At 41.1% G+C, this 24536-nt stretch overlaps 2 protein-coding genes across 8 annotated transcripts in view; one reads left to right on the forward strand and one right to left on the reverse strand.

The window, feature by feature from the left end:
* Window positions 1-1013, forward strand: part of LOC125621320 (ankyrin repeat domain-containing protein 40) — a 20576-nt gene extending 19563 nt beyond the window's left edge. The window contains exon 7 of the transcript XR_012664903.1: window positions 282-1013. The gene's annotated coding sequence lies outside the window, so the exon portion shown is untranslated. The remainder of the gene's footprint in view (window positions 1-281) is intronic.
* Window positions 1-24536, reverse strand: part of LUC7L3 (LUC7 like 3 pre-mRNA splicing factor) — a 41783-nt gene that overhangs the window by 4138 nt on the left and 13109 nt on the right. For all 7 annotated transcript variants that reach the window (XM_048818088.2, XM_075119252.1, XM_048818085.2 and 4 more), the window contains exons 2-9: window positions 20233-20299; window positions 17319-17358; window positions 16774-16918; window positions 14954-15031; window positions 14770-14874; window positions 12243-12404; window positions 10418-10701; window positions 7982-8142 (exon numbers count right to left, since the gene is read on the reverse strand). In XM_048818088.2, coding sequence (XP_048674045.1) covers window positions 7982-8142; window positions 10418-10701; window positions 12243-12404; window positions 14770-14874; window positions 14954-15031; window positions 16774-16918; window positions 17319-17358; window positions 20233-20299 — 1042 coding nt within the window. The remainder of the gene's footprint in view (window positions 1-7981; window positions 8143-10417; window positions 10702-12242; window positions 12405-14769; window positions 14875-14953; window positions 15032-16773; window positions 16919-17318; window positions 17359-20232; window positions 20300-24536) is intronic.

Genomic DNA, 24536 nt, shown 5'->3' on the forward strand with positions numbered 1-24536 from the left:
GAAAGTTTGCACAAGTTTTATTAGGACAGACCACCAAACAGCAAGGAAAAACAGCCAAAAGCAAACCCACAAGAGGCAGGACAACTGCCTAAAAAACACTGGAACTGAAGAAGCACATCCTGCCTATAGTGCTTGGAAAGAGCATTTAGTGATGTCCAAATAGCTAACTGGAGAAGTCTTTTGATAGTGTTGCATATCTGTCTGCCCTCAGTATTGTAGCTACTCAGGTGGACTGCACTCTAACTGACCTTGTTGAAAAGTCTTCTCTTTGTGCCTTATAGGTATCTCCGATGCACACATAGATCCACTGAGGAACAGAAGTCTTGTTTCCCTGCAGAGGACTAGTAGTCAGTCCAATAATCTGATCTTCTAGCCTATGTAAATATGATAGATCATAATAGCCCTATGGATGTGCAGAGTGTGCAGTTTTTTGGGTTTGGACAGATAGGAAAGAACTTTTTTGGAAGATATAAACATTAGCCTGTGGTACAAAAGATGAAGCTATACAAAGAACCCCCGACTTTGAGGACCTGAAGAACAAGAAAATTACATCATAGCTCCTGGAGTTTGCTAATGAGAACTGAGCAAATATTTGTAACAATCTGTAATGAATTTAGCTTCCCTTCAGCACCAGTGATAGCTGCAAGCAGATAGTAAAGTAAGTTCCTTCACAGTTATTCAAAATTATCTCACAAAATTTTATTTATTGTTGTGGATAGATCACAAATAGTTCTCTGTAGATTTTTGTAGGCTCCCTGTATGATTTATGTTGATTAGTTATGATTCATCAGGTAAGATCACCTAATATTGGTTGTTTCTTGACTGAATGAATGCACAATTATTTCTGGATGAATATTTGCACTGGCAACTGAAGCTTGCTTTCCAATGTAAATTCTTACCATTAAAACTCAAGTTACCTGATGTTCATGGAAAGCACGCTCTGAATGAAATGTGCTCATTAGTCAATTTTTTTGTAGTAAATAAATGAACTCTGTCGCTAAGCTTGAACATTGGACACATCACTATCACGGATGAATTTTTTTTTAAAAAAATTTGTGAACCAGACCAATGAAAGTAGTGAGCAAATGTTTCAATATCAATCCCTCCTGACAAAGGCTGGTCAGAGAACGGAAGAAGCTCACAAAAATGGAAACAATTTTGTGGAAACTTAAGTTTTTTGACCAACTCCATCTATAACTATTAATTAGCTTAATTTCTTCAATGCAAGTCATAGTTTGGAGGTAAAAAAACTCCTTTGCAAGTAGTTGCATATCAAGAGTTTAGATTAAGCTAACTGTCAACCTATGTTTATGGTAATGTCATGCATTTCAAAGGAACAAGGAAAGGTGTAACTCAGATTTGTTTAACCAAGGAAGAACCAGTTGTCTCAAATTTTAAATATAACTTTTTTCAGAACCTTAGCAACTTTATGGTACAGACATTAGGGAATTGGAAGTCAGGGCTTCTGGGTTCTAGTCCAAACTCTGGCACAGATTTATTTTAGAACACTGAGTAAAAGTCTATCAACTTGTGCCTCGGTTTACCCAGCTTCAAAAACCATTAGTAGCATGGGGCCTTAATTCATGTTTGTAAAGCAGTTTGAGATTTCGAGATGAAAGGCACTATGTAAGTATTATTTTCAGGCAACCTTTGCTGCTCACTTTAAAATCCTGACCCACAGTAACTATGAAAACTACTGTAAAGTCACAAAAAAGAGCAAGAATTCAAATGGCAGGAGTCTTAGCATCCAGAACACACACTATGCATGCACACAAAGTAGACTAAAGCCATGTCTACACTGAAACCTTTGGTTGATGAAAGCTGTGTTGGCGTACAGCTGCTGAAGTTAGTACATCGCTCCTACGTGTGCATACTTAGTTGCTTGCATCAGTGCTGTGTGTACTCACCAGGAGTGCTTGTGTCAATACAAAGCGTGGTGCACCATCGGTAGGTATTCCACTGTGCCATGTGCCACCATCCAGCACAATGCCTTTTGGGAAATTTTCACAAGGTGTTGTGGAATGAGTCATGCAGGGATCTCTGGGAGCTAGGGGGTCAAGTTCCCAGCATACAACATTTGCCATCCCATAATGCTAACCACATCCCTTAATTTTCACACCTTTAAAAAAAGAAGTCCCACAATCCAACATGGCACTTTTCAGAGTTCACCACCTCTAACAGAATCATCAAGACTGCATAGCTCTGCACTGTGCTCATGAATGTTGCAAATACAGGATGCATGATCCTCTTGTATTTGCAAACCCGCAGGAAGAAACACAACAACGACATGATGATTTCTTCAAGGACAGAGTGCTAAGGGACATAGCAAAAGGTGGCATTCATAGAGCAGCTGCAGACAATGGAGTGTTGCTTCTGGGCCCAAGAAATGAGCACTGAGAGTTGGCATCACATTAACAGTGTCTCTTTTTCTTGCAATTCTGTTGCTTGGACCTTTAAAACTAAATACTGAAGTACCCTATGCATAATGTAATGTAATGTAAGTTTTGCAAAACTGGGGGTGGAGTAGACTATAGAAACATTTTACCTCGCAGCAAAATAAACTTCCCTGCTCTCTGCAGTGAATGCAGAATTCATTCTAGATTTTAGAGTGCATGTATCCCTCTACTGGAAAAACACGCATCACAGCCTTGTTCCACAGTCCTATTCTGTTTATTAATACTATGATGGTTTACTGAACAGATCATTCCTTTCCCTAAATCTAGTATTACACCTCTAAGGTTACCAGGAGCTGAAAAGACTTTGTAGTGCTGGGGAGGAGCTGGTTGTCGTGGTACACGTAGGTACCAATCACTTCGGGAAGGCTAGGAGAGAGGTCCTGGAGGCCAAATTTAAGCTGCTAGGTAAGAGATTGAAGTCCAGGACCTCCATGGTAGCATTCTCTGAAATGCTTTTAGTTCCACATGCAGAGCCGGTTAGACAGGCAGAACTGCAGGGTCTCAATGAGTGGATGAGATGGTGTAGGGAGGAGGGGTTTAGATTTATTAGGAACTGGGGAAACTTTTGGGAAAGGGGGAACCTATACAGGAAGGATGGGCTCCACCTAAACCAAAACGGAACCAGATTGCTGGCACTTAAAATTAAAAAGGTCATAGAGCAGTTTTTAAACTAAAGGCTGGGGGAAAACCAACAGATGTGGAGAAGCATGCGGTTTGGACAGACACATCCCTTAGGGGAGGATCTATAAATGGAGATTCTCTATGTCCTAGTAAGGAGGAGAGGATGGAAGATGATAAAATAAAGGTAGGATCTGATGAGAAACAGTCAAATGAAAAAAAGTCCCATTCAATTACATTATGTAATGGCAGACAGCTAAAAAGTGACAAGTTTTTAAAGTGCTTATATATGAATGCTAGAAGTCTAAATAATAAGATGGGTGAACTAGAGTGCCTCGTATTAAATGAGGATATTGATATAATAGGCATCACAGAAACTTGGTGGAATGAGGATAATCAATGGGACATAGTAATACCAGGGTACGAAATATATCAGAAGGACAGAACAGGTCATGCTGGTGGGGGAGTGGGACTATATGTGAAAGAAAGCATAGAATCAAATGAAGTAAAAATAGTAAATGAACCATAGAGACTCTATGGATACTAATTCCATGCTCTAATAATAAGAATATAGCAGTAGAGCTATATTACCGACCACCTGACCAGGACAGTGATAGTGACTGTGAAATGCTCAGGGAAAGTAGAGAGGCTATTAAAATAAAAAACTCAATAATAATGGGGGATTTCAACTATCCCCATATTGACTGGGTACATGTCACCTCAGGATGGGATGCAGAGATAAAGTTTCCTGACGCCTTAAAGGACTGCTTCTTGGAGCAGCTAGTCCTGAAATCCACAAGAGGAGAGTCAATTCTTGATTTAGTCCTTAAGTGCAGCACAGGATCTGGTCCAAGAGGTGAATATAGCTGGACCGCTTGGTAACAGTGACCATAATGTAATTAAATTTAACATCCCTGTGGCAGGGAAAACACCACAGCAGCCCAACACTGTAGCATTTCATTTCAGAAAGGAGAACTAAACAAAAATGAGGTTAAAACAGAAATTAAAAGGTACAGCGCCAAAAATGAAATCCCTGCAAGCTGCATGGAAACTTTTTAAAGACACCATAACAGAGGCTCAACTTAAACATGTACCCCAAATTAAAAAACATAGTAAGAGAACCAAAAAAGTGCCACCATGGTTAAACAACAAAGTAAAAAGCAGTGAGAGGCAAAAAGGCATCCTTTAAAAAGTGGAAGCTAAATCCTAGTGAGGAAAATAGAAAGGAGCATAAACTCTGGCAAGTGAAGTGTAAAAATATAATTAGGGAGGCCAAAAATGAATGTGAAGAACAGCTAGCCAAAGACTCAAAAAGTAACAGCAAAAAATTTTTAAATACATCAGAAATAGTAAGCCTGCTAAACCATCAGTGGGGCCACTGGATGATCGAGATGCTAAAGGAGCACTCAAGGACGATACGGCCATTGCGGAGAAACTAAATGAATTCTTTGCATCTGTCTTCATGGCTGAGCATGAGGAAGATTCCAAAACTTGAGCTATTCTTTTTAGGTGACAAATCTGAAGAACAGTCCCAGATTTAAGTATCATTGGAACAAATCAATAAACTAAACAGTAATGAGTCACTAGGACCAGATGGTATTCACCCAAGAGTTCTGAAGGAACTCAAATGTGAAATTGCAGAACTACTAACTAGTTTGTAACCTATCATTTAAACCACTTCTGTACCAAATGACTGGAGGATAGCTAATGTGACGCCAATTTTTAAAAGGGCTCCAGAGGTGATCCCGGCAATTATAGGCTGGTACGCCTGACTTCAGTACTGGGCAAGCTAGTTGAAACTATAGTAAAGAATAAAATTGTCAGATAGATGAACATAATTTGTTAGGGAAGAGTCAACATGGTTTCTGTAAAGGGAAATCATGCCTCACCAACCTACCAGAATTCTTTGAGTGGGTCAACAAGCATGTAGACAAGGGGGATCCAGTGGACATAGTATACTCAGATTTTCAGAAAGCCTTTGACAAGGTTCCTCACTAAAGGCTCTTAAGCAAAGTAAACTGTCATGGGATATGAGGGAAGGTCCTCTCATGGATTGGTAACTGGTTAAAACATAGGAAAACAAAGGGTAGGAATAAAGGGTAAGTTTTCAGAATGGAGAAAGGTAAATAGTGGTGTCCCTCAGGGGTCTGTACTGGACCAGTCCTATTCAATATATTCATAAATGATCTGGAAAAGGGGGTAAACAGTGAGGTGGCAAAATCTGCAAATGATACAAAACTACTCAAGATAGTTAAGTCCCAAGCAGACTGCGAAGAGCTACAAAGGGATCTCTCAAAACTGGGTGACTGGGCAACAAAATGGCAGATGAAATTCAATGTTGATAAATACAGAGTAATGCACATTGGGAAAACATAATCCCAACTATACAGATAAAATTATGGGGTCTAAATTAGCTGTTAACACTCAAGAAAGAAATCTTGGAGTCACTGTGGATAGTTCTCTGAAAACATCCACTCAATGTGCAGTGGCAGTCAAAAAGAGAATAGATTGTTGGGAATCATTAAGAAAGGGATAGATAAGATGACAGAAAATATCATATTGCCTTTATATAAATCCATGGTAGGCCCACATCTTGAATACTGTGTGCAGAAGTGGTTGCCCCATCTCAAAAAAGATATATTGGAATTGGAAGCTGCTTCCATATGAGAAGAAATTAATAAGACTGGGACTATTCAGCTTGGAAAAGAGACTACTAAGGGGGGGATATGATAGAGGTCTATTAAAATCATGACTGGTGCGGAGAAAGTAAATAAGGCAGTGTTATTTACTCCTTCTCATAACACAAGAACTACGGGTCCCCAAATTAAATTAATAGGCAACAGATTTAAAACAAACAAAAGGAAGTATTTCTTCACACAACGCACAGTCAACCTGTGGAATTCTTTGCCAGAGGATGTTGTGAAGGCCAAGACTATCCCGGGGTTCAAAAAAGAACTAGATAAATTCATGGAGGATGGGTCCATCAATGGCTATTAGCCAGGATGGGCAGGGATGGTATCTCTAGCATCTGTTTGCCAGAAACTGGAAATAGACAACAGGGAATGGATCACTTGATGATTACCTGTTCCGTTCATTCCCTCTAGGGCACCTGGCATTGGCCACTGTTGGAAGACAGGATACTGGGCTAGATGGACCTTTGGTCTGACCCAATATAGCCGTCCTTATGTTCTCATGTATGTTCTCAGTCCTGAGGGAAGGAGGTAGTAAGTAGCAAACAAAACGATGACCAGAAGCAAAATTTAACTAAATGAAATCACTACACCCCTATTTATAAAACTATCAAGAAGAATTGTGAAGCTATAAACCTAATTGAGAGCTCAATAATGGAAACAATTTGAGAACTACTGCATAAAGTTATAAGTATGCATACATACACACACAGTATTAGTGAAGGATTAAAGAGGCTCCTCCAACTGAATACCAAAAGTCTGCTTTATAATCTAGACCAATGAAATAACAGACAGACATATTAGGTGGTAAGAAAGCTACAAGCGGGTATACATTACAGGCCTAGCATGAGATCTAACCACGTACAACAGTGAACAAGCAAGCAGCAAAGCATAAAAGCTTGCAGAGTGCTCACAACTACGCAGAACAGACTGGAGAGGAAACCAAATAATGAAATGCATCACAGTATACATCAGAAAAGTTATACTGGCCTAGAAAAAAAAGTCAGGCAAAAAAACATCTGAAGTGTTATCCATATTTTGAGAACCAATCCACAGAGTCTACTGAAGAAATGGAAAAATTAGAGCAGGGCAAATAGGCTAACGTATAATCCACATTTATATAGCACCTTTCATCCCAGAGGATCTCCAAGTACTTTATAGATATATAGGAATAATTTTACCCACCACTGAAATGAAGCCGTTTCTACTGTGAAACGTGCCAGCCGTTTGAAAGCACACAGCAGCCCAAAACGGTTTAGATCAGGAAATGTATCCAAATGAAGTTGCAGAGAAAATTAAAAACGGGAATTTAGCGAGGATATGGAATTAACAGCTTTGTATTATGAAAAGTACTATGGATCTTTCATATTCACAAGTGGTCACGACCCGTTTTACATCTTTTATGAATGATGGAACCTCCGGTAGCATAGCACAACCTAACAGCAGACTGTGTTTGAGCACTGAATCAGTACCGATCCACAGGGAAGAGAGCCACCTTCTAAATATTAATTTTATCACTCGACATAGCATGTATTGCCATAAAACAATTCTGAGGAACAATTTGGTGTTTCTTCAAGATCCTCCATATACCAGATCTTGCTTCATTTATGAAACCTGATGGAATCACAACCTAAGATGGTACGGTTGCAGGCCAGGATGCCGAAAGCTCTCAGAAGTTAGGGAAAACTAAGGTTATGTTTATTAGACAAAGAAAATTAAGAGGATATGATTGAAGTATACAAAAAATGAAGATGTCATAAGACTGTCCAGCTAAAAAACCCAAAACAAAATACATACCAACGAGAGAAGCTAGTTAAGATTTACAGAAGTGTCCAAGGGTAATAAGGAGAACTCACTTCTAAAGGCAGCAGTAGAAGATGCAATCAAATATATTTAGAGAGTTAGAGTGATGTGTGGGGTTTTCCAAAGCCAAACAGCCAGCAGGTGTCAACGGGCTAAAATCCTTGGGAACTGCACAGTAGTGTCCTTTTCTTTGAGGATTACAACACTAGGTAAGTAAGCAAAACACATTTTGCAAGGAGGCAGGAGGGTATAAAGGGAAAGGGAAGAGTGCCTCAAAATCATGTAGTAGCGACACATACAGGCTGCTTACGAATCTCTAAAGGGATCCTAAGAGATCTTTCAGTCCTTGACTGAAAGTATAGGTCTAGGGGGTAACATCAGTTCTGCACGTCTTAAGATCTCACACAAACTAACCTTTTTCTTTAGATTTCCTGTCTTGTTCTCGATCTCTGCTTTTGCTTCTGTGCTTGTAGGACTTCCGATCTCGACTTTTTGATCGTCTCCTGTCCCGACTGCGAGACCTATGTTTTCTTTCTGATCGATCATGGCTTCTGCTTCTTCGTCGATCTCGACTCCTTACATTTAGAAGTAGTTGAAAGAGAGAGAAAATATCAGCTGTTGTTTACAACTCAAAATAAAAAATCTTCATTAGTTTGTCACTAGGTTACCATTTTGCTCTAATGCCGGTTTGTAAGAAAAGGTTGAATATTTATGAGGAATACCAAGTCTTTCTTATAAACTCTTTCCTTCCAGGAACATTTGTCAGTACTTCACAAGCTCTCTGTCCACCCTTCTCTGCCTTCTTCCCTTATTCAAACATCCACAGCTATAAGAAATAATTCTCAGGAAAAGCTTTAAAACTGATTTTTAAATCAGAGCTTTAAAAATATTAATACTTAAACTTTATGATGGAAGTGTACGTCAATTATCATGCTTACAACATCAACATATATAAAATCATGGTGTTTTCATCCACTTCCAATATGGAGGTGAGTTTTAATACATAGCAGTTTCTCTTTTGAATCATCCTTTGAAACAGCAAGAATTGTCCACCTCTGGAGAGGTTATATGGGACCTGATAGACAAGCAGTTTGATCCAGAGTGATGATTCCTAGAGCTTCCTCTAACTCAGGCCTGCACAATCTGTAGAGCGGCGAGGGCCATATTACTCCAAAGGAAACAGCTGAGGGCTGAAATCCCCCCTCCCCATGGAAACAACCCCCCCCTTCCCCAGCACCGCCCGCTCCGTGGAAACAACCCCTGCCTCGCTGCCGGCTCACCTGCCCCCCGCCGCCTCGTCATCCCCCCTCCCGCCCGGCTCGCCTACTCACCCCCTGCGGGCCAGTGAGCCCACGCAGGCCAAATGCAGCCCATATGTTGTGCAGGTCTGCTCTAACTGATTTCACATTTTTAGAACAACTAAGTCATATTCTGTTCAATGGTTTGAATGCACCTCCTGTTTTGGCTCACTTATTGTTTAATTTTTAATGGTACAAAATTAGATTTTTATTTTTAAAATCTGTATTTTGTGTTGGATATGAATTATAATAAAGTATTTTCTGGGGTTGAATGAGATTGATATCAGCCTATTCCATTATAGGGTTAGCAGTTTCTGATCAACTGAGATGTAAATCAGAGAGGAAGCATGGTTCAGTAGTTATGGTGTAGCCCAGGACTGGGGGGGTGGCGGGGATGGGGTGGGAAATGGAGAGGGGGGACTTAGGTTCTATGCTATGCTCTACTACAAACTTCCTGTATGACTGCAAGCAAGTCATGTATCTTCTGTGTACATCAGTTTCCCATCTGTAAAAGGGAGATAATGGTACTTCCTTATGTTCCAAAACTACGAATACAGAGAAACTTAAGTGTTTTCATAAATAAGGCTAAACGTTTTGCAGTTATATACCACTAAAGGGTTGCAAAACTTTAGGAATGTCTACACTTAAGTGGTATGTAGATTACACCTGCTGCATGCCCAGCTAGCATGGGTATAAACAGTAGTGTAGATAGTGAGGCATGGTTGAGTCAAGTAGAGCACCCTACACATCTGAACCTGAGGATATAGATCATACATGGTGGCTTTTTGCATGCCCAAGTAGTGCTTCCTACATCTACACTGCTATTTTTAGCAGTGTAGTGTCTCACTGCCAGAGGCTCTCTCTGCCGCAGCAAAAGGCTCTGGCAGGAGAGAGGCAGTGGAGAAAAGCTCCAGCACCCTTCCACTGCCACACAGCTACAAATCAGTGACAAGCGTGGACGCAGCCTGCCTTTCACTTTGGTGTGTAGCGCCTGTAATCTTCACACCACCGTAAGTGTACATAAGGCTTTTGTTGCATCAGTAGGCTGAGTACATTACACACAAGGGGCTCTTTGTGTTTCTTCATTCTCTCTCACAAGCTCCCTTTGTGCTACTCTCTCATATCCCTCTATTTCAAACAGTCATGCAACACAACCCCACGCCAGGGGCTCAGTACACCTCTCCCCCCCCCCCCCCCCAATTCCTCTCTGCTCATACCTTTATCCCACATTCTTTCCCCATACTAGAGCTTCTGTGTGCCCCCATTCTTCATACAATTCTTATTTCTTTTCTGTCAGTACAGGAGATGTCTAGAACATTCCCTGAATTTTTTGGATCAACTGGATGTGGTATTCAAAAGTTGTTACATACAGCAAAACAGAGAAATGCAATCAAGTTAGCATAGGTCCTTGCCTCGATCGACCAACAAAATTCTTGACAGCAACCATTCCTTTACAGGTGGAAGCCTGAAATCATATAGTTTAGAGGTTCTCATATGCATGGAATGCAATTATAAATTCACTTGAAAAGTCAATACTCCCTAATTAAGGTACCTGCTTCGCCTCCTCTCTCTGCTTCTTGATCTTTTGTGGTCCCGTGACCGGCTGCATCTTCTGTCAGATGTTCTGCTTGAATGTCTGCTACGGGAACGACTTCTCTTACGTCTTTCTCTGTCACGTGCCCTCTCTTTTTCCTTTTCTTCTTCCTCACGTCGTCTCTTCCTTTCCCTCTCTTCTCTTTCACGCTCCCTTTCTTTTTCTCTCTCTTCTCGCTCTTGTTTCTCTTTTTTTAACTTGTCATCACGTTCAGGTTCTTCGGTTCTTTTTCTTAACTTTTCCTTACAAAAAATAAGTGTTGACAGCAAGGATTTAATGAAGATAAAATTTATTCAGAGGAAATTATTCGGCATCACGAAACCGCTATAAAAGGACGAGGAGGCATATTAGATTTCAATGGGTTACACGTGATTGTCAAACCAAAGCACAACCTGCCTAATAGCACTTAAGTCAGCTGGACAAGTCCTTTATTCATCAGGGTAGTTCATTCACTTGGGCAGTACCTAATATTTAACATTAAAAAAAAGACTTGGGGACCCCACAAAGTAGGCCTTGCAGAAAGAAAGAAAATTTTCTGAATTCCAAACAAAAATAAACTCTCAACTAACTAAAGTTGGATACATCCCATATTTCAGACTCCAGCTGAGTGGCACTTTTAAGTTTCTCCAGGATGATGCTAAACTCTGTTGGAGTTCATAAATTCAGAGTTCCGTTGCAGTAGAGTTTAGCTTCAGTTCTTAAAAAGAAAAGGAGTACTTGTGACACCTTAGAGATCCATCCAATGAAGTGAGCTGTAGCTCACGAAAGCTTATGCTCAAATAAATTGGTTAGTCTCTAAGGTGCCACAAGTACTCCTTTTCGTTCTGCGAATACTGACTAATACGGCTGCTACTCTGAAACCTTCAGTTCTCAGGAGCCTAACACCAACTCAAGGCTACCATTCCATGGTGCATCCCCAATTGCTTGGCATAATATTGATTTCCAGTGTCTGATAACACCCTGCTAATGTGAGGAGTTCTATGTTCGTATGTGATTAACATATTTCCATTAAAGTAAAAACACACAAACAGGTATCCTTGTAAACTGGATATTGTACATAGAAAATTGTTAGGTATGAAAACTCCATTCTTGTAGTTATTTTATATCACTCCAAATGTTTCATTATAGTGCGTCCCTGAGTAGACGTAAGATATTTTTGCAGTGATATCTCATGTATTTAAAAAGAGCTTGCTGGTCACACCCTTCTGTTCTGTCTATAGGGAAGAACCATAGGCAACTGTCTGCGGGCTGTCATAAAAGAATGAACACAGAATATTTTAATTAACTTATTCCAGCGAATACTTTAATCAATATATTTGTAATATTCTGGATACTGCACACTGGGATATACCAGTGTGAACCAGGAAATATACCAAGAGCATTTCATACACAAAAAAAAAAAATCATAAAAAAGTTAATTGAAACCATGTTGTGTTGAATACCTTCAGCAGCCTGGTTAGCGGGGGAATTCAGCACAAAAAACCAGACAATTTGAATTTCATTTTTTGTTTTGTACTTTAGGTAAAATTTTCAAAAGCACATAAGTGATGTAGGAGTCTCAGTCCCATTTTCAAAAGGGACCTAGGCACTTTGGAGCCTAAGTGCCATTGCTAAAATTACCTTTCACCTTTAAATAATTCAAAGCTGGCAATGCTTGGCTGCCAAAAAATGGATTTTGAGAACCTGAGTTTATGTATGTAAGCATTCTGCTAATGATTTGATTCTTAAATAGTTTATATAGAAAGAATTTCAGTTTACCTTTAATTACAGAAGTTATACTCACTTTTAATTCTTCTACAGTAGCTTTAATTTTGGCATAACCCATGTGCTGTTTTCCCATCAAGTGGTCATCCACCCTGGACTGTGCATCTCCTACTATTAAAAAGGCTCCACAGACTTCACAAACTTCCATTTGCTTTTCTTGAGCTGCAAAGCTCTCAATTGTCTGGAAGAGAAGGTAGTGGTTAGAGCAAAGAACAACAGAAAAGTTTTAACCTGGAGCCAGTTAAGGCACTTACTACTTCTTACTTTATCAACTGTTCTTCAGTGTTGTGAAATTACGAATTTCAACTTTAAAAAAGAGCTTATAATTACTTGCTTTAACTTGGCGCTATTATGAAGTAGCCTACACATTATGCCTAGTATGAAAAATAACTCAAAAGAAAACAAATTCTCACAGACTGCAAGACTAACCATGCTAACTCAATGCAGATGAGTATTTAGAATCATACTAGGTTTTGAAAAGACTTCCATAAACTCCTGAATTATAGCTTTCTTGAACTACGCTATGGTTTTATAGGATGGCAACCTCTCTGACTTCTGCATACAAGACCATTAGAATTAAAGAAAGTGATTTAGGAACTAGTGTAAATGCAACATCACACAAGGAAGACTTAAGAAAAATTAACTGCTTTTGTTGTTTTCAAATACAAGCTGGAGGGAATATCTCCTCTAATTTCTTTCTGGTGCTAGAACTGCTTATAATCAGGTCCAGCTTTAAACATGTGAGCTTCCAGGAATCAAGTAGTTTAGTAGCTCAGAAGATAATCTGTTGCTTTTCTCTGAAATTATCTATTGAGATAAACTCCCTGTCATGGGGGAGATTTAAAGAAGAGAAGCTGCTGACAGCCAAGAACCTACAGATCCTTGAACAGACTCTGGTTTACTAATCGTTGCTAGCAAGAAAGTTCTCAGTTATGGAGAGTTAAGTGTCTTCACCACAATAAAGGTTGTAGCCACATTTCCATTTCAAGCAGGATTTCTGACTTTCTCAAAATCTTTAATATGCTTTGTGTCCCATTGGAGGGGTGCAAAAGGACTAGTGGGGTAAGGGAGGGTCAGAGGTGACAATGGATAGATGTCAAACTTTAATTACCGTGTATACTTGTTCATAAGCCGAATATTTTTGGTAAAAACATGACGCATCAAAGAGCGGGGGTCGACTTATAAATGGGTCTACACCAAAATTTGATGATTTTAAACTCTATGAAATCATTGAATTGAATATTTAATACATTGTCGTTTTGTTTACCTAGAACAACTGCAGGCATGGAGCCCCGCAGTTCCCTGTGGCCGTGGTTTGCCATTCCCAGCCAATGGGAGCTGCGGGGCTCCGTGCCTACAAATACTCCAGGTAAACAAAACATCCCGACCCGCCAGCAGGTTACCCCGACAGGCCAGGAGCCGAAGTTTGCCAACTCCTGAAATACAGGGTCAGCTTATGAAAGGGTCATACAGCTTTTACCATTTTTACTTATCCATCTTGGGGGAGAGAGAGGGGGGTCGCTTTATATATTAAAAAAACAAAGTCTCTAAACTTTTATGGTTGCGAAGAAACACTCTGGCCATGTTTTGAAGGTTAACTGATTCAGTGATGTCTGACTGACTTTTCACAGTGCCAGCACGATAGCTATGAGAGGTGAATTGCTTCATTCATTTCAGTGGGTGCCAACTCAAATGGCCAATGATAGTTTAAAATGTTTGTATTGTAAATTATTTCACCGCTCCTTGATGCATGCAGGAAACAAAGGAAGCATCATATTATGAAGATCTCAACTAGTGTTGCTTAAAATGTGTGATGCACCCCCCATGTGGGGGTACAGAAGAAGGTGACTAGCTCACTAGCCTATCAACAATACATGATCAAGTTGAAGATGGATGCAAGTGTTTTCATTTTTCTGAAGAGGGCTTGAAAATATTCTCAAATTTAAGATGTTTTGGCTCAAGCAATGCTTAGATGGAGAGGTTTAAAAGTTAAGAAACTTTTTTAGAGACTTTTAGAAACTTGGCAAAAAAAATTAACACTTCATTTTCTGAGGTCTTGCCTTTTTACATTTTCCAATTTAGTTTTCGTTTCAGGATTTTACATTGACTTAGAATAAGTTTCCTGACTTTCTAATTTTTTAGCTATATAAGCATCTTTGATATTTCATCTTCTATAAATTACCAACACATATTCATAAATTCCCAATTCCAACTTAGTTTTGGCAAAGAACACTAATCTAAATGAGTTTACAATTTAAATCCAAGATTTATTTATCTCACAAAGTACATGATATTGAGTAAGACTAACTGGAGTTTTAAATTGATGAATGTATTGTGTGAAATACAGGCTGGCCTCTCATAAGGAGTAGTATTTAAGCCTGTTAAATTTGAATGTGAGAAACAGAAATTTTACAAGAAAGCAGTAACTGGATTGTTGTAACTTTTAAAACCTCTGATTACATAAGTGGCAAGCCTATTTGGTCAGGTTCTGCTTTTGCACTGAGCCTTGAAATAACCCTAACAGAGCCCACACAGCTTTTACTTACTGAAGTTGTAGATCTCAGCAACTCTCTCTCTTCTTTTAACTGTTCAACAAGTTTCATCATTCCTTGCGCCTCTTCCACCTTTCCTTCAGAACCCAATTCTTCAATCTAAAGGAGAATAAAAACCCTGTCAGGGTCTTTTAATCTGAGCATTTGATTAATAGTTGTGTTAGAAGGTGACTTTTACCTGTTGTAGAAGTACATCGATTTTGTCAGTTAAGACCTGAATCTTCTCTTCGTTTTTACCAGTAGGTCCAGCTGCCTGCTAAATATTAAAAAAAAAAAAAAAAAAAAAAAATTCAGTCACTAATCAAAGGATTAAGAATGGGTGTTTTTAAGAAACTACACACCTATTAATATTTTTCTCTAGAATTACATACTTGATATCAGATAAATAAGTAGATCCAAGTACAGAGTAGTCCAAGTGCTGCAACATGTTGTACTATCACTTTGTGGGAGGAAAAGGAAATTTATTCACCTTTAATCCTATTTCTCTGAAGGCATCACACACCATTGTAACTCCTGAGTTTTAATTTGATAGCACAAGAATGGCAGAATACCCTTTACTCTTAACATTTGACCCCTGAGAACAGCAACAGCAGGGTGGAGCATGAGCTAAGCCCCTGGCTGACAGCCATATACCACCCTCTGCAGAGAATGTCTTTCAAATGCTTCTTACTCTGCATATTTTTATTTAGGGGAATCTCATGAACAGTACAGCAGGGGTTCAGGATCCCCCAGGGCATCATGAGGTTATTATGAGTGTGTGTGTGTGTGTGAGCTGTCAGCCTCCACCCTAAGCCCCGCTTTGCATCCAGCATTTATAACAGTGTTAACTATATAAAAAAGTGTTTTTAATTTATAACCGGGGGGAGGGGGGGGGGTCGCACTCAGAGGCTTGCTATGTGAAAGGGGTAACCAGTAAAAAAAGTTTGAGAACCACTGCAGTACAGCTTCCAGGAAGGTGGACTGAGAAGTTCTAACCAAACTATTCCCCCAAAATAAGCATCAAATCTAGATGCCAGGTTCAGAGAACAGTGCTGAATCAATGTGTGACCAGAACTCCAGTTAGCAGCCCTACACATTTCTTGTGGCATGCTACTGACACTGCCTTGAGCCTAGTAGAGAATGTCCCAAGCCACTTAGTTACTGTTAGCCTAGCTAATGTAAAACAAAAACAATGTAAAACAGAGGGTAATCCACTAAGACATAAGTTGAATGGCAATGGCATTCCCTTTACACTGATTCCCCAAAGCTATAAAAAAGCCTAAGGACATGTCTACAGAACAAAGGCTACAGCGAGACAGTGACAGTGCTCAGATACATCAGTCGCATAGATGCTTGCTACAGCAACAAAAGGGTTTCTCCATTGTTGTAGTAAATCTGTCCCCAAGAGGCAGCAGTTAGGTTGACAGAAAAATTCTACCTAGCTGCATCTACGGTGGAGGCTGGGTCGACCTAATGTTGCACAGGGCACGAAATTTTTCAAAGCCATGAACAATGTAGTTAGGTCAACTAAGTTTTAGGTGTAGACCAGGCCTAACTGATTTTCGAAACGCCCTGTCCGAATAGGAATGCAAATCTCCTCTGACACCCAGAGTACTGAATTTGGCTTCCCTTGGTTGAGAATAATATTTTGTGAAGAACATTAGGAAATTAACGGTCTTATCAAAGTAGAACTCAGACTTCACTTTTGGTATTAATTTAGAAGGATGCAGGATGACTGTCTCTCTGGAATACAGTGAAAGGAGGATCACCCATTAAAATCTGCAATCCACCCTTGTTGTTACAAGTTCAATTAAAAATGCTATTTTTAACAGGAAGAGCCTTCCATTAGGCAAGTCCATCATCCTTGTAAAGTAACAACTACCGTGCTAATTAGTTATTTAACTACATAGAAGAAACCAAAAGGAACAGAGGAAAAGTGTGTGTGTGTAGTGAACATCCCACATTCGGAGTTCACTGTGAAGAACAATTCTTTGCTTCAATATAGGCTTTTGTACTTACACCTGATGACTGCTGGTTCTGTGACAGTGCCAAACGAGCATGCCCTCTTCGAATCCTCCGTTCTACCTCTGCAAGTAAGCTCTGTAAATACCGCAGGAAGTCTCTTTCATAGCCCACTTTCATAAAACGAGAGCTCTTCTCATATCTGATAAAAATACAAAAAGTTTTTTACTGAATGATCATGTGTCATTCTGTAATATAGAGGTGCGACAAACATGTAAAAACTGCTACGCTTTAACAGCTCCAGCAAAAATTACAACTTTGCAAATTATACTGGGGCTGCCTCAGAGAAGGGGAATGGACTAGATGACCTCAAAGTCCCTTCAAGCCCTGCATTTCTATGATTAATTTTTGAATTACTTTGTGATTTTTTTAAATTACTTTTCATAAAGAAACGGACAATGAAAAGTACAAGGTAAATGATTTACAGCTTATATATGAAGCTACTCTTAAATTATCTTCTTCTTGTCTGGTTTTATGAACGCCAATTTGAACAAATTTATAATTGTTGCATTAACTTATGCTAAAACAATTTAAATACTCACTGTTTACGCAGATTTTCATCATGAATTTTTTCACATGGACCTAAAAATAAAGGAAGGCAAGGCTGAGTGCACGCTCTGGGAAGCCACACAAACTCCTGAAGAGTTAGTCAGCATGCTTTTGGTGCTAGGTTCACAAAAAGACTTAGGCACCTAACTGCCACTCTAGTACATAAATTCCAGAATCAGACTCCACTGGAATTCACAAAACCCTCGCTCAGCTGCCACCAAAACCTGTAGGTGCCAAATTACTGGACCAGAAAGAGACAGAAAAAGCGTACACAAGCATGAAAATGATTCTGTAGTCTGGTGGCTACAAAATTCACCTGGGAGGTGGGAAACCCAGGGTCCAGTCCTCCTGCTTCCATGAATTTCCTGTTTATCCACAGTGGAACAGTTTCACAGTACAGACTAAGAAATCACCACATTGGAATACCAGAGCTCAGTGGTTAGGCATTCACCTGAGAAGTGGCAGATCCCCTGTTCAAATACCTTCTCCCACTCAGGCCAAGGGAGGACTTGAAGGAAGGATCTCCCACATCCCAGGTAAGTGTCCTAAATGTTGGGCTAGAAGTATGAGGGAGGTCCTCCTGACCTTCTTGCAAAAACAGCATAGAGAGGGTTTGTAGCTGAGAATCCCAAGCAGAGGGAGGCATCTCTCTCTAGCCAGGACTAAGGCATAGTACTCCCTGAGAGGGATAGGTCTTAGGACACACCCTTTACCTTAAAAAGAAAAGGAGTACTTGTGGCACCTTAGAGACTAACAAATTTATTTGAGCATAAGCTTTCATGAGCTACAGCTCACTTCATCGGATGCATGCAGTAGAAAATACAGTGGGGAGATTTTATATACGCAGAGAACATGAAACAATGAGTGTTACCATACACTGTAATAAGAGTGATCAGGTAAGGTCAGCTATTACCAGCAGGAGAGGGGAAAAAAACAAAACAAAAAAACCCACAACCTTTTGTAGTGATAATCAAAATGGGCCATTTCCAGCCGTTGACAAGAACGTGTGAGGAACGGGGGGGAGGGGTGCGGGGGGGGAGGGAGGGGGAGAGAGAGAGAAGGGGCAGAGAATAAACATAGGGAAATAGTTTTACTTTGTGTAATGACACATCCACTCCACTCCCAGCCTTTATTCAAACCTAAGTTAATTGTGTCCAGTTTGCAAATTAATTCCAATTCAGCAGTTCTTGACGTCTGATTTGTGTCCAATTATTCTTTTACGTGGAGGCTGTCCAGTTGTTTCATGTTGTCTGCGTATATAAAATCTCCCCACTGTATTTTCTACTGCATGCATCCGACGAAGTGAGCTGTAGCTCGTGAAAGCTTATGCACAAATAAATTTGTTAGTCTCTAAGGTGCCACAAGTACTCCTTTTCTTTTCTCGTTACAGTGTGTATGGTACCCATTGTTTCATGTTCTCTATGTATATAAATCTCCCCACTGTATTTTCCACTGAATACATCCGATGAAGTGAGCTGTAGCTCACAAAAGCTTATGCTCAAATAAATTTGTTACTCTCTAAGGTGCCACAAGTACTCCTTTTTTTTCTGTTGTGGTGTGGCCATTACTAGAGATTTGTAACCATTGTAACCCATTCTGCATGATCCTCTGCTAATCTCTTTGTGGATGAATAGTCCTTTTGATCCACCCAGGACACCACATCATCCACCCAGGATCTTCTTTTTCTGCCATCCACTTTACTTTCCAGTGCCCATAAACATGCACTGCCCACTGAACTTCTGAAAATGTACCCTGCAAATCTAATCTCTCTTTTCATAAAATCTGACTAGATTTTGCCGAGTTCCAATAATCATAGAATATCAGGGTTGGAAGGGATCCCTGAAGGTCATCTAGTCCAACCCCCTGCTCGAAGCAGGACCAATTCCCAGTTAAATCATCCCAGCCAGGGCTTTGTCAAGCCTGACCTTAAAAACCTCTAAGGAAGGAGATTCTACCACCTCCCTAGGTAACGCATTCCAGTGTTTCACCACCCTCTTAGTGAAAAAGTTTTTCCTAATATCCAATCTAAACCTCCCCCACTGCAACTTGAGACCATTACTCCTCGTTCTGTCATCTGAAACCATTGAGAACAGTCTAGAGCCATCCTCTTTGGAACCCCCTTTCAGGTAGTTGAAAGCAGCTATCAAATCCCCCCTCATTCTTCTCTTCTGCAGGCTAAACAATCCCAGCTCCCTCAGCCTCTCCTCATAAGTCATGTGTTCTAGACCCCTAATCATTTTTGTTGCCCTTCGCTGGACTCTCTCCAATTTATCCACATCCTTCTTGTAGTGTGGGGCCCAAAACTGGACACAGTACTCCAGATGAGGCCTCACCAATGTCGAATAGAGGGGAACGATCACGTCCCTCGATCTGCTCGCTATACTCCTACTTATACATCCCAAAATGCCATTGGCCTTCTTGGCAACAAGGGCACACTGCTGACTCATATCCAGCTTCTCGTCCACTGTCACCCCTAGGTCCTTTTCCGCAGAACTGCTGCCTAGCCATTCGGTCCCTAGTCTGTAGCGGTGCATTGGATTCTTCCATCCTAAGTGCAGGACCCTGCACTTATCCTTATTGAACCTCATCAGATTTCTTTTGGCCCAATCCTCCAATTTGGCCCAATCCTCCAATTAATCTCCAATACTTTTTCATTGGTTATGCAGTCTATCCATGATATTATATCAACATTGCTACTGCTGAAATCAAGTTACTGGCAGACCTGAAAAAACTAGTTTTACAATGTGTTGACAGAATATACACTAAAGAAAATGAATATCCCATGTCACAGATAAAAGGTCAATTGTAACTACTAATCTGGAAGCAGAAGGGAGTTATCAGGTGACATCTTAAATTTCATTTTAATGACAGTGAATGACACGCCCCCCCGCACAAACGAACACTTACCTAAGTCAGAACGGGTATTTGTAAATAATTCAGCTGGACAAAACCCACAAAGGTAGTATTTACAAACCTAAGAGAGAGAGAAAACAAATTAACTATTTTTCTTCTTATTTGGACTAGTTTAATTAATCACATCATATGTTCATTCTAAGGTAAAAAGCAAAACTTCCTTCTATACTTATTTCTATGCAGTCTACAAAGTTTCTTGGAACACAGAACGCACACAGACATGTGCTACTTGGCTACAGCAGAGAAGACAGCATGCCTTCCTGACTACCCCATGCACATGGATAAATCCTCTTTTCCATTGCAACACACGGTGTTCCTTTATATTGTTGTTAAATAGTGTGTTCCTGCATCCCAAAATAGCTGTCATAAATAGCCAGCTGACCATACCGGCTACACGCTCCAGACATGCTCTGGCTTGGAGTAGACAGGAGATAGTGGATGTCCTGGGCCTGTGAGGAGAAGAGACTGCACAAGCACAGCTACAGCGCAGAAATGTGGCCATCTACGAGCAGATTGCATGGAGGATACAGAAGGGGTACACAAAAGGGACCAGCACCCGTGTCAAGTGAAAGTAGAGGAACTGCGTCAAGTGTATCAGAATGCCAGGGAGGTTGACAGTCAATCTGATGTCAGTCTGCAGACCTGATGCCTTTACGAAGAGCCGCATGCTATACTTGGTGAAGACCTCCACACCCCCACAGGCTCCTCTAAGAAGCCCAAGTCACAGGCCCCTGGCATGAACAGCAAAGACTAAGAGGATAAGGGACATGTGACTGGGGAGTGGAGGGGGTATGCCTATGCTGTGAGCCAGGACCTGTTTGAGGCTCCACCACAGTCCAGTCAGTCGAGCATGGGTGAGCCTGATGCAGGGGACGGAATCTCAGGTAAGTGTGTAAATTTATTTCCCATTACAGTGATGTTTGAACCAACTTAACAGGACAGTTATTGACTTTTCATTAATTTACTTGTACTAGAAGAGGTAGTGGTACAACAAAGGAGGTAGCACTTATCTGCTTTTTATTCCTCTGTAGAGTTAGGCAAGGGCAGGGAGGTGTCATGAGAGGCAGTTTGTTTATGTATACAGGGACGTCCTTTGAAACCTTCTGAGAGATCTCAATGGGACTTTCATGGAGGTGCTCTGTAATCCTCTTCCAGAGGTTTCTAGGGATGGCAGACTTATTTCTTTCTCCAAAGTACAACATTTTCCCATGCCAGTCAGCGATAACTTCGGCAGGAACTATTGCAGTACTTAGGCTAGCAGCATACTTGACTAGGCGGCTTCAAGATGCCAGCAGCAGCTGTTCTCTCTCTGCCTTTGCTATCCTCAGAAGCGAGGTATCAGCTAAAATCACCACTGCCTGCAGGTGCCAATATATTCATTGTTGTTGCCCTATACTCAGTTTCAGGCAGCTGAGCAATTCCCCCCTCATTTCCCTCACCCCTGGTGGGCTATACTCACCGCAGCTGCTGTGAATGGCACTGTGCACAAGCACTCAGCAGCAGAAGTGCCAGTAAGCATATTTTGTTGAAAACTGTAGGGGAGCAAGGGAAGGGAGTTCTGAAGATTACATTTCACTTTTTGTTGTGACTATGTGGACATATGTGTTTTATTTGCAGCTGCTGCAGCAGCAGCCTTGAGGGATTTCCCCTTCACACCTGAACCAAGTAAGGAGGAAAAAGAAGAGGAATCAGGATGATACGTCCAATAACATCCTGCAAGTCAATGCTGCGTCAGACCATGAGCAAAAGGCCCGGAGGGTCAATGCAGCAGACAGCCTGGAGAAGGAAAGAGCAGACAGGAGAAAGGCCCAAGGGTCCCTGCAGGAAAAGAAGAGTGAGATGCACAGGACATAATGGGGCTTCTCCAGTAGCAAACACAGATACTGCAAACTCTTGTGGAATCTCAGTTGAACAATCACGGGCTCACCTTCCTTTGCAGTCCATGAAGAACTGCATAATAACACCTACCTACACCCTCCCCCCCCCCAACATTCCACATGGCATCAGGGGGGCATTAAGGACAACCACAACTTCATCTACAGCAACCGTGGCTTTCACAGGTCAGTGTATGTGCAGGTAAAATGTACATGAATGTTCTTTCTCCTCATTAAGTTCTGTTCCAGTAATATATTAGTTTATGTATCTGCTTTTAAAGTTGCACAGATTTTTTTTTGCATTGGTTTTGTTACTGAATAAAATTCTATTATCTGGAAAACAAGTAAGCTTTTAGTTCACAACATATGCTGCAGAGCGCCTAGCAGCTCTGAGCCCACTTACTTGTTACTGAACTGTGACAACCCACAGGATCAGTGACAGTGTAATAATCATAAATGTGCAACAAGCACAGGAAAATTAATAGGTGCACTGACAGTGGTACAGTCAGATGTACAAGCACCACACAATTTCTTACAGGCCCCAACACAACACAGCAAAGTAGACCATAGTACACCAGAATGCATTACTGTGGCTCGCTGTTGAAGTGCTCTTTCAAAGCCTTCCTGAGCCACCTAGCTCCTCACTAAGCTCTTCCAGTAATCCTTGTGTCTGGCTGATCAAACTCAGAAGACAGACACTCCACCTCTGCCCTTCACCCTGACAGCAACTTTCCCCCTTTGCTTCACGGATATTATGCAGGACACAGTAGGCGGCTATAGCCATTGGGATGTTTTTTCACTGAGATTCAATCTTTGTGAATAAACAACACTAGTGTCCCTTCCATCTACCAAAAGCGCATTCAATGTCATTCTGCACCTGCTGAGCTGATAGTGGAATCCTTCCTTGGTGCTGCCAAGGTGGCGGGTGTATGGCTTCATAAGACAGTGGGTGCAAGGGTAGGTTGGGTCACCCAGGATCCCTACTGACAGGTAAACAACGACAATAGTAATCTGCTGGTTGGGAAAGGAAGTCCCTGGTTGTAGCTTTCTGAACAGTCCTGTGTTCTTAAAGACGCAAGCATCCCTGACCAGCCAACACTGATGTTGGTGAAACATCCCCAGTGATCCACCAATGCTTGCATAACCACAGAAAGTAGGTTTCATAGTAGCAGTCGTGTTAGTCTGTATCCGCAAAAAGAAAAGGAGGACTTGTGGCACCTTAGAGACTAATAAATTTATTTGAGCATAAGCTTTTGTGAGCTACAGCTCACTTCACTGTAGCTCACGAAAGCTTATGTTCAAATAAATTTTTTAGTCTCTAAGGTGCCAAGAGGGGAGGAGGGATAGCTCAGTGGTTGGAGCATTGGCCTGCTAAGCCCAGGGTTGTGAGTTCAATCCTTGAGGGGGCCATCAAGGGAACTGCGGCAAAAATTGGGGATTGGTCCTGCTCTGAGCAGGGGGTTGGACTAGATGACCTCCTGAGGTCCCTTCCAACCCTGATATTCTATGAAATAAGTACTCCTTTTCTTTTCATAGAAAAGTAGCCCTTTCTGTTGATGTACTCTGTGGGGGATAGGCATGCCATCTATTGCGACACCACACAGTTCAGAGACTCCATTACTGCCAATCCTTTCACTATGTCCTGCACATTGCTCAGAGTCACAGTCCTGCATAGCAGGAGACGACTAATGGCCCTGCACGCTTACATGACAACAACCCCCAGTGGATATTCCAACTCCAAAATGATTTCCCACTGACCGGTAGCAATCCAGCACTGCAATTTTCTACACTACAATCACCACTTGCTTTTCCACTATCAATGAAGCTCTCATTCTGGTGTCCCTGTCCTGGAGGGCTGGAGCAAACTTGGCACACAGATCCAGGAATGTGGTTTTCCATATGCAAAAGTTCTGCAGCCAATGCTAACCACCCCAAGCCTGCATTACTATAGAATCCCAACAGTCAGTGCTTGTTTCTCAAGCCCAGAGGCAGTGCTCTATATTGGCAGCTGCTCTGTGAACACCACCGACTTTGAATTGGTCCTTGCTATGTCCCACAGCAATCTGTCATCCAAAAAATAGTCATATTCCATACTGATTCAGTTCTTCTTATGGCTCTGCAAATACCAAAGGACCGTGTGTCCTATGCTTGCGATGCTTATGACAATAGTGCAGAGCTGTGCAGGTTCCATGCTTCTGTCAGAGATGGTGGACAGTGAGGAAGTCTGTGCAGGTCTGTGGGATTTTTTTTTAAAAGGTGCAAAAATTATCGGACATAGATGACATGATGAGATAGAGACAGCTGCATGCTGGGAAGTTGACTCCCTGCTCCCTCACACCCCGTGTGACGCATTTCTGTCCCACTGCCAAAACTTCCCAAAAGACGGTGCCAGTGGTGGGTCAAACATTGGGATACCTTTCCACG

Source organism: Caretta caretta, chromosome 14 (genome assembly GCF_965140235.1).
Source record: "Caretta caretta isolate rCarCar2 chromosome 14, rCarCar1.hap1, whole genome shotgun sequence".
Classification (NCBI taxonomy): Eukaryota; Metazoa; Chordata; order Testudines; family Cheloniidae; genus Caretta; species Caretta caretta.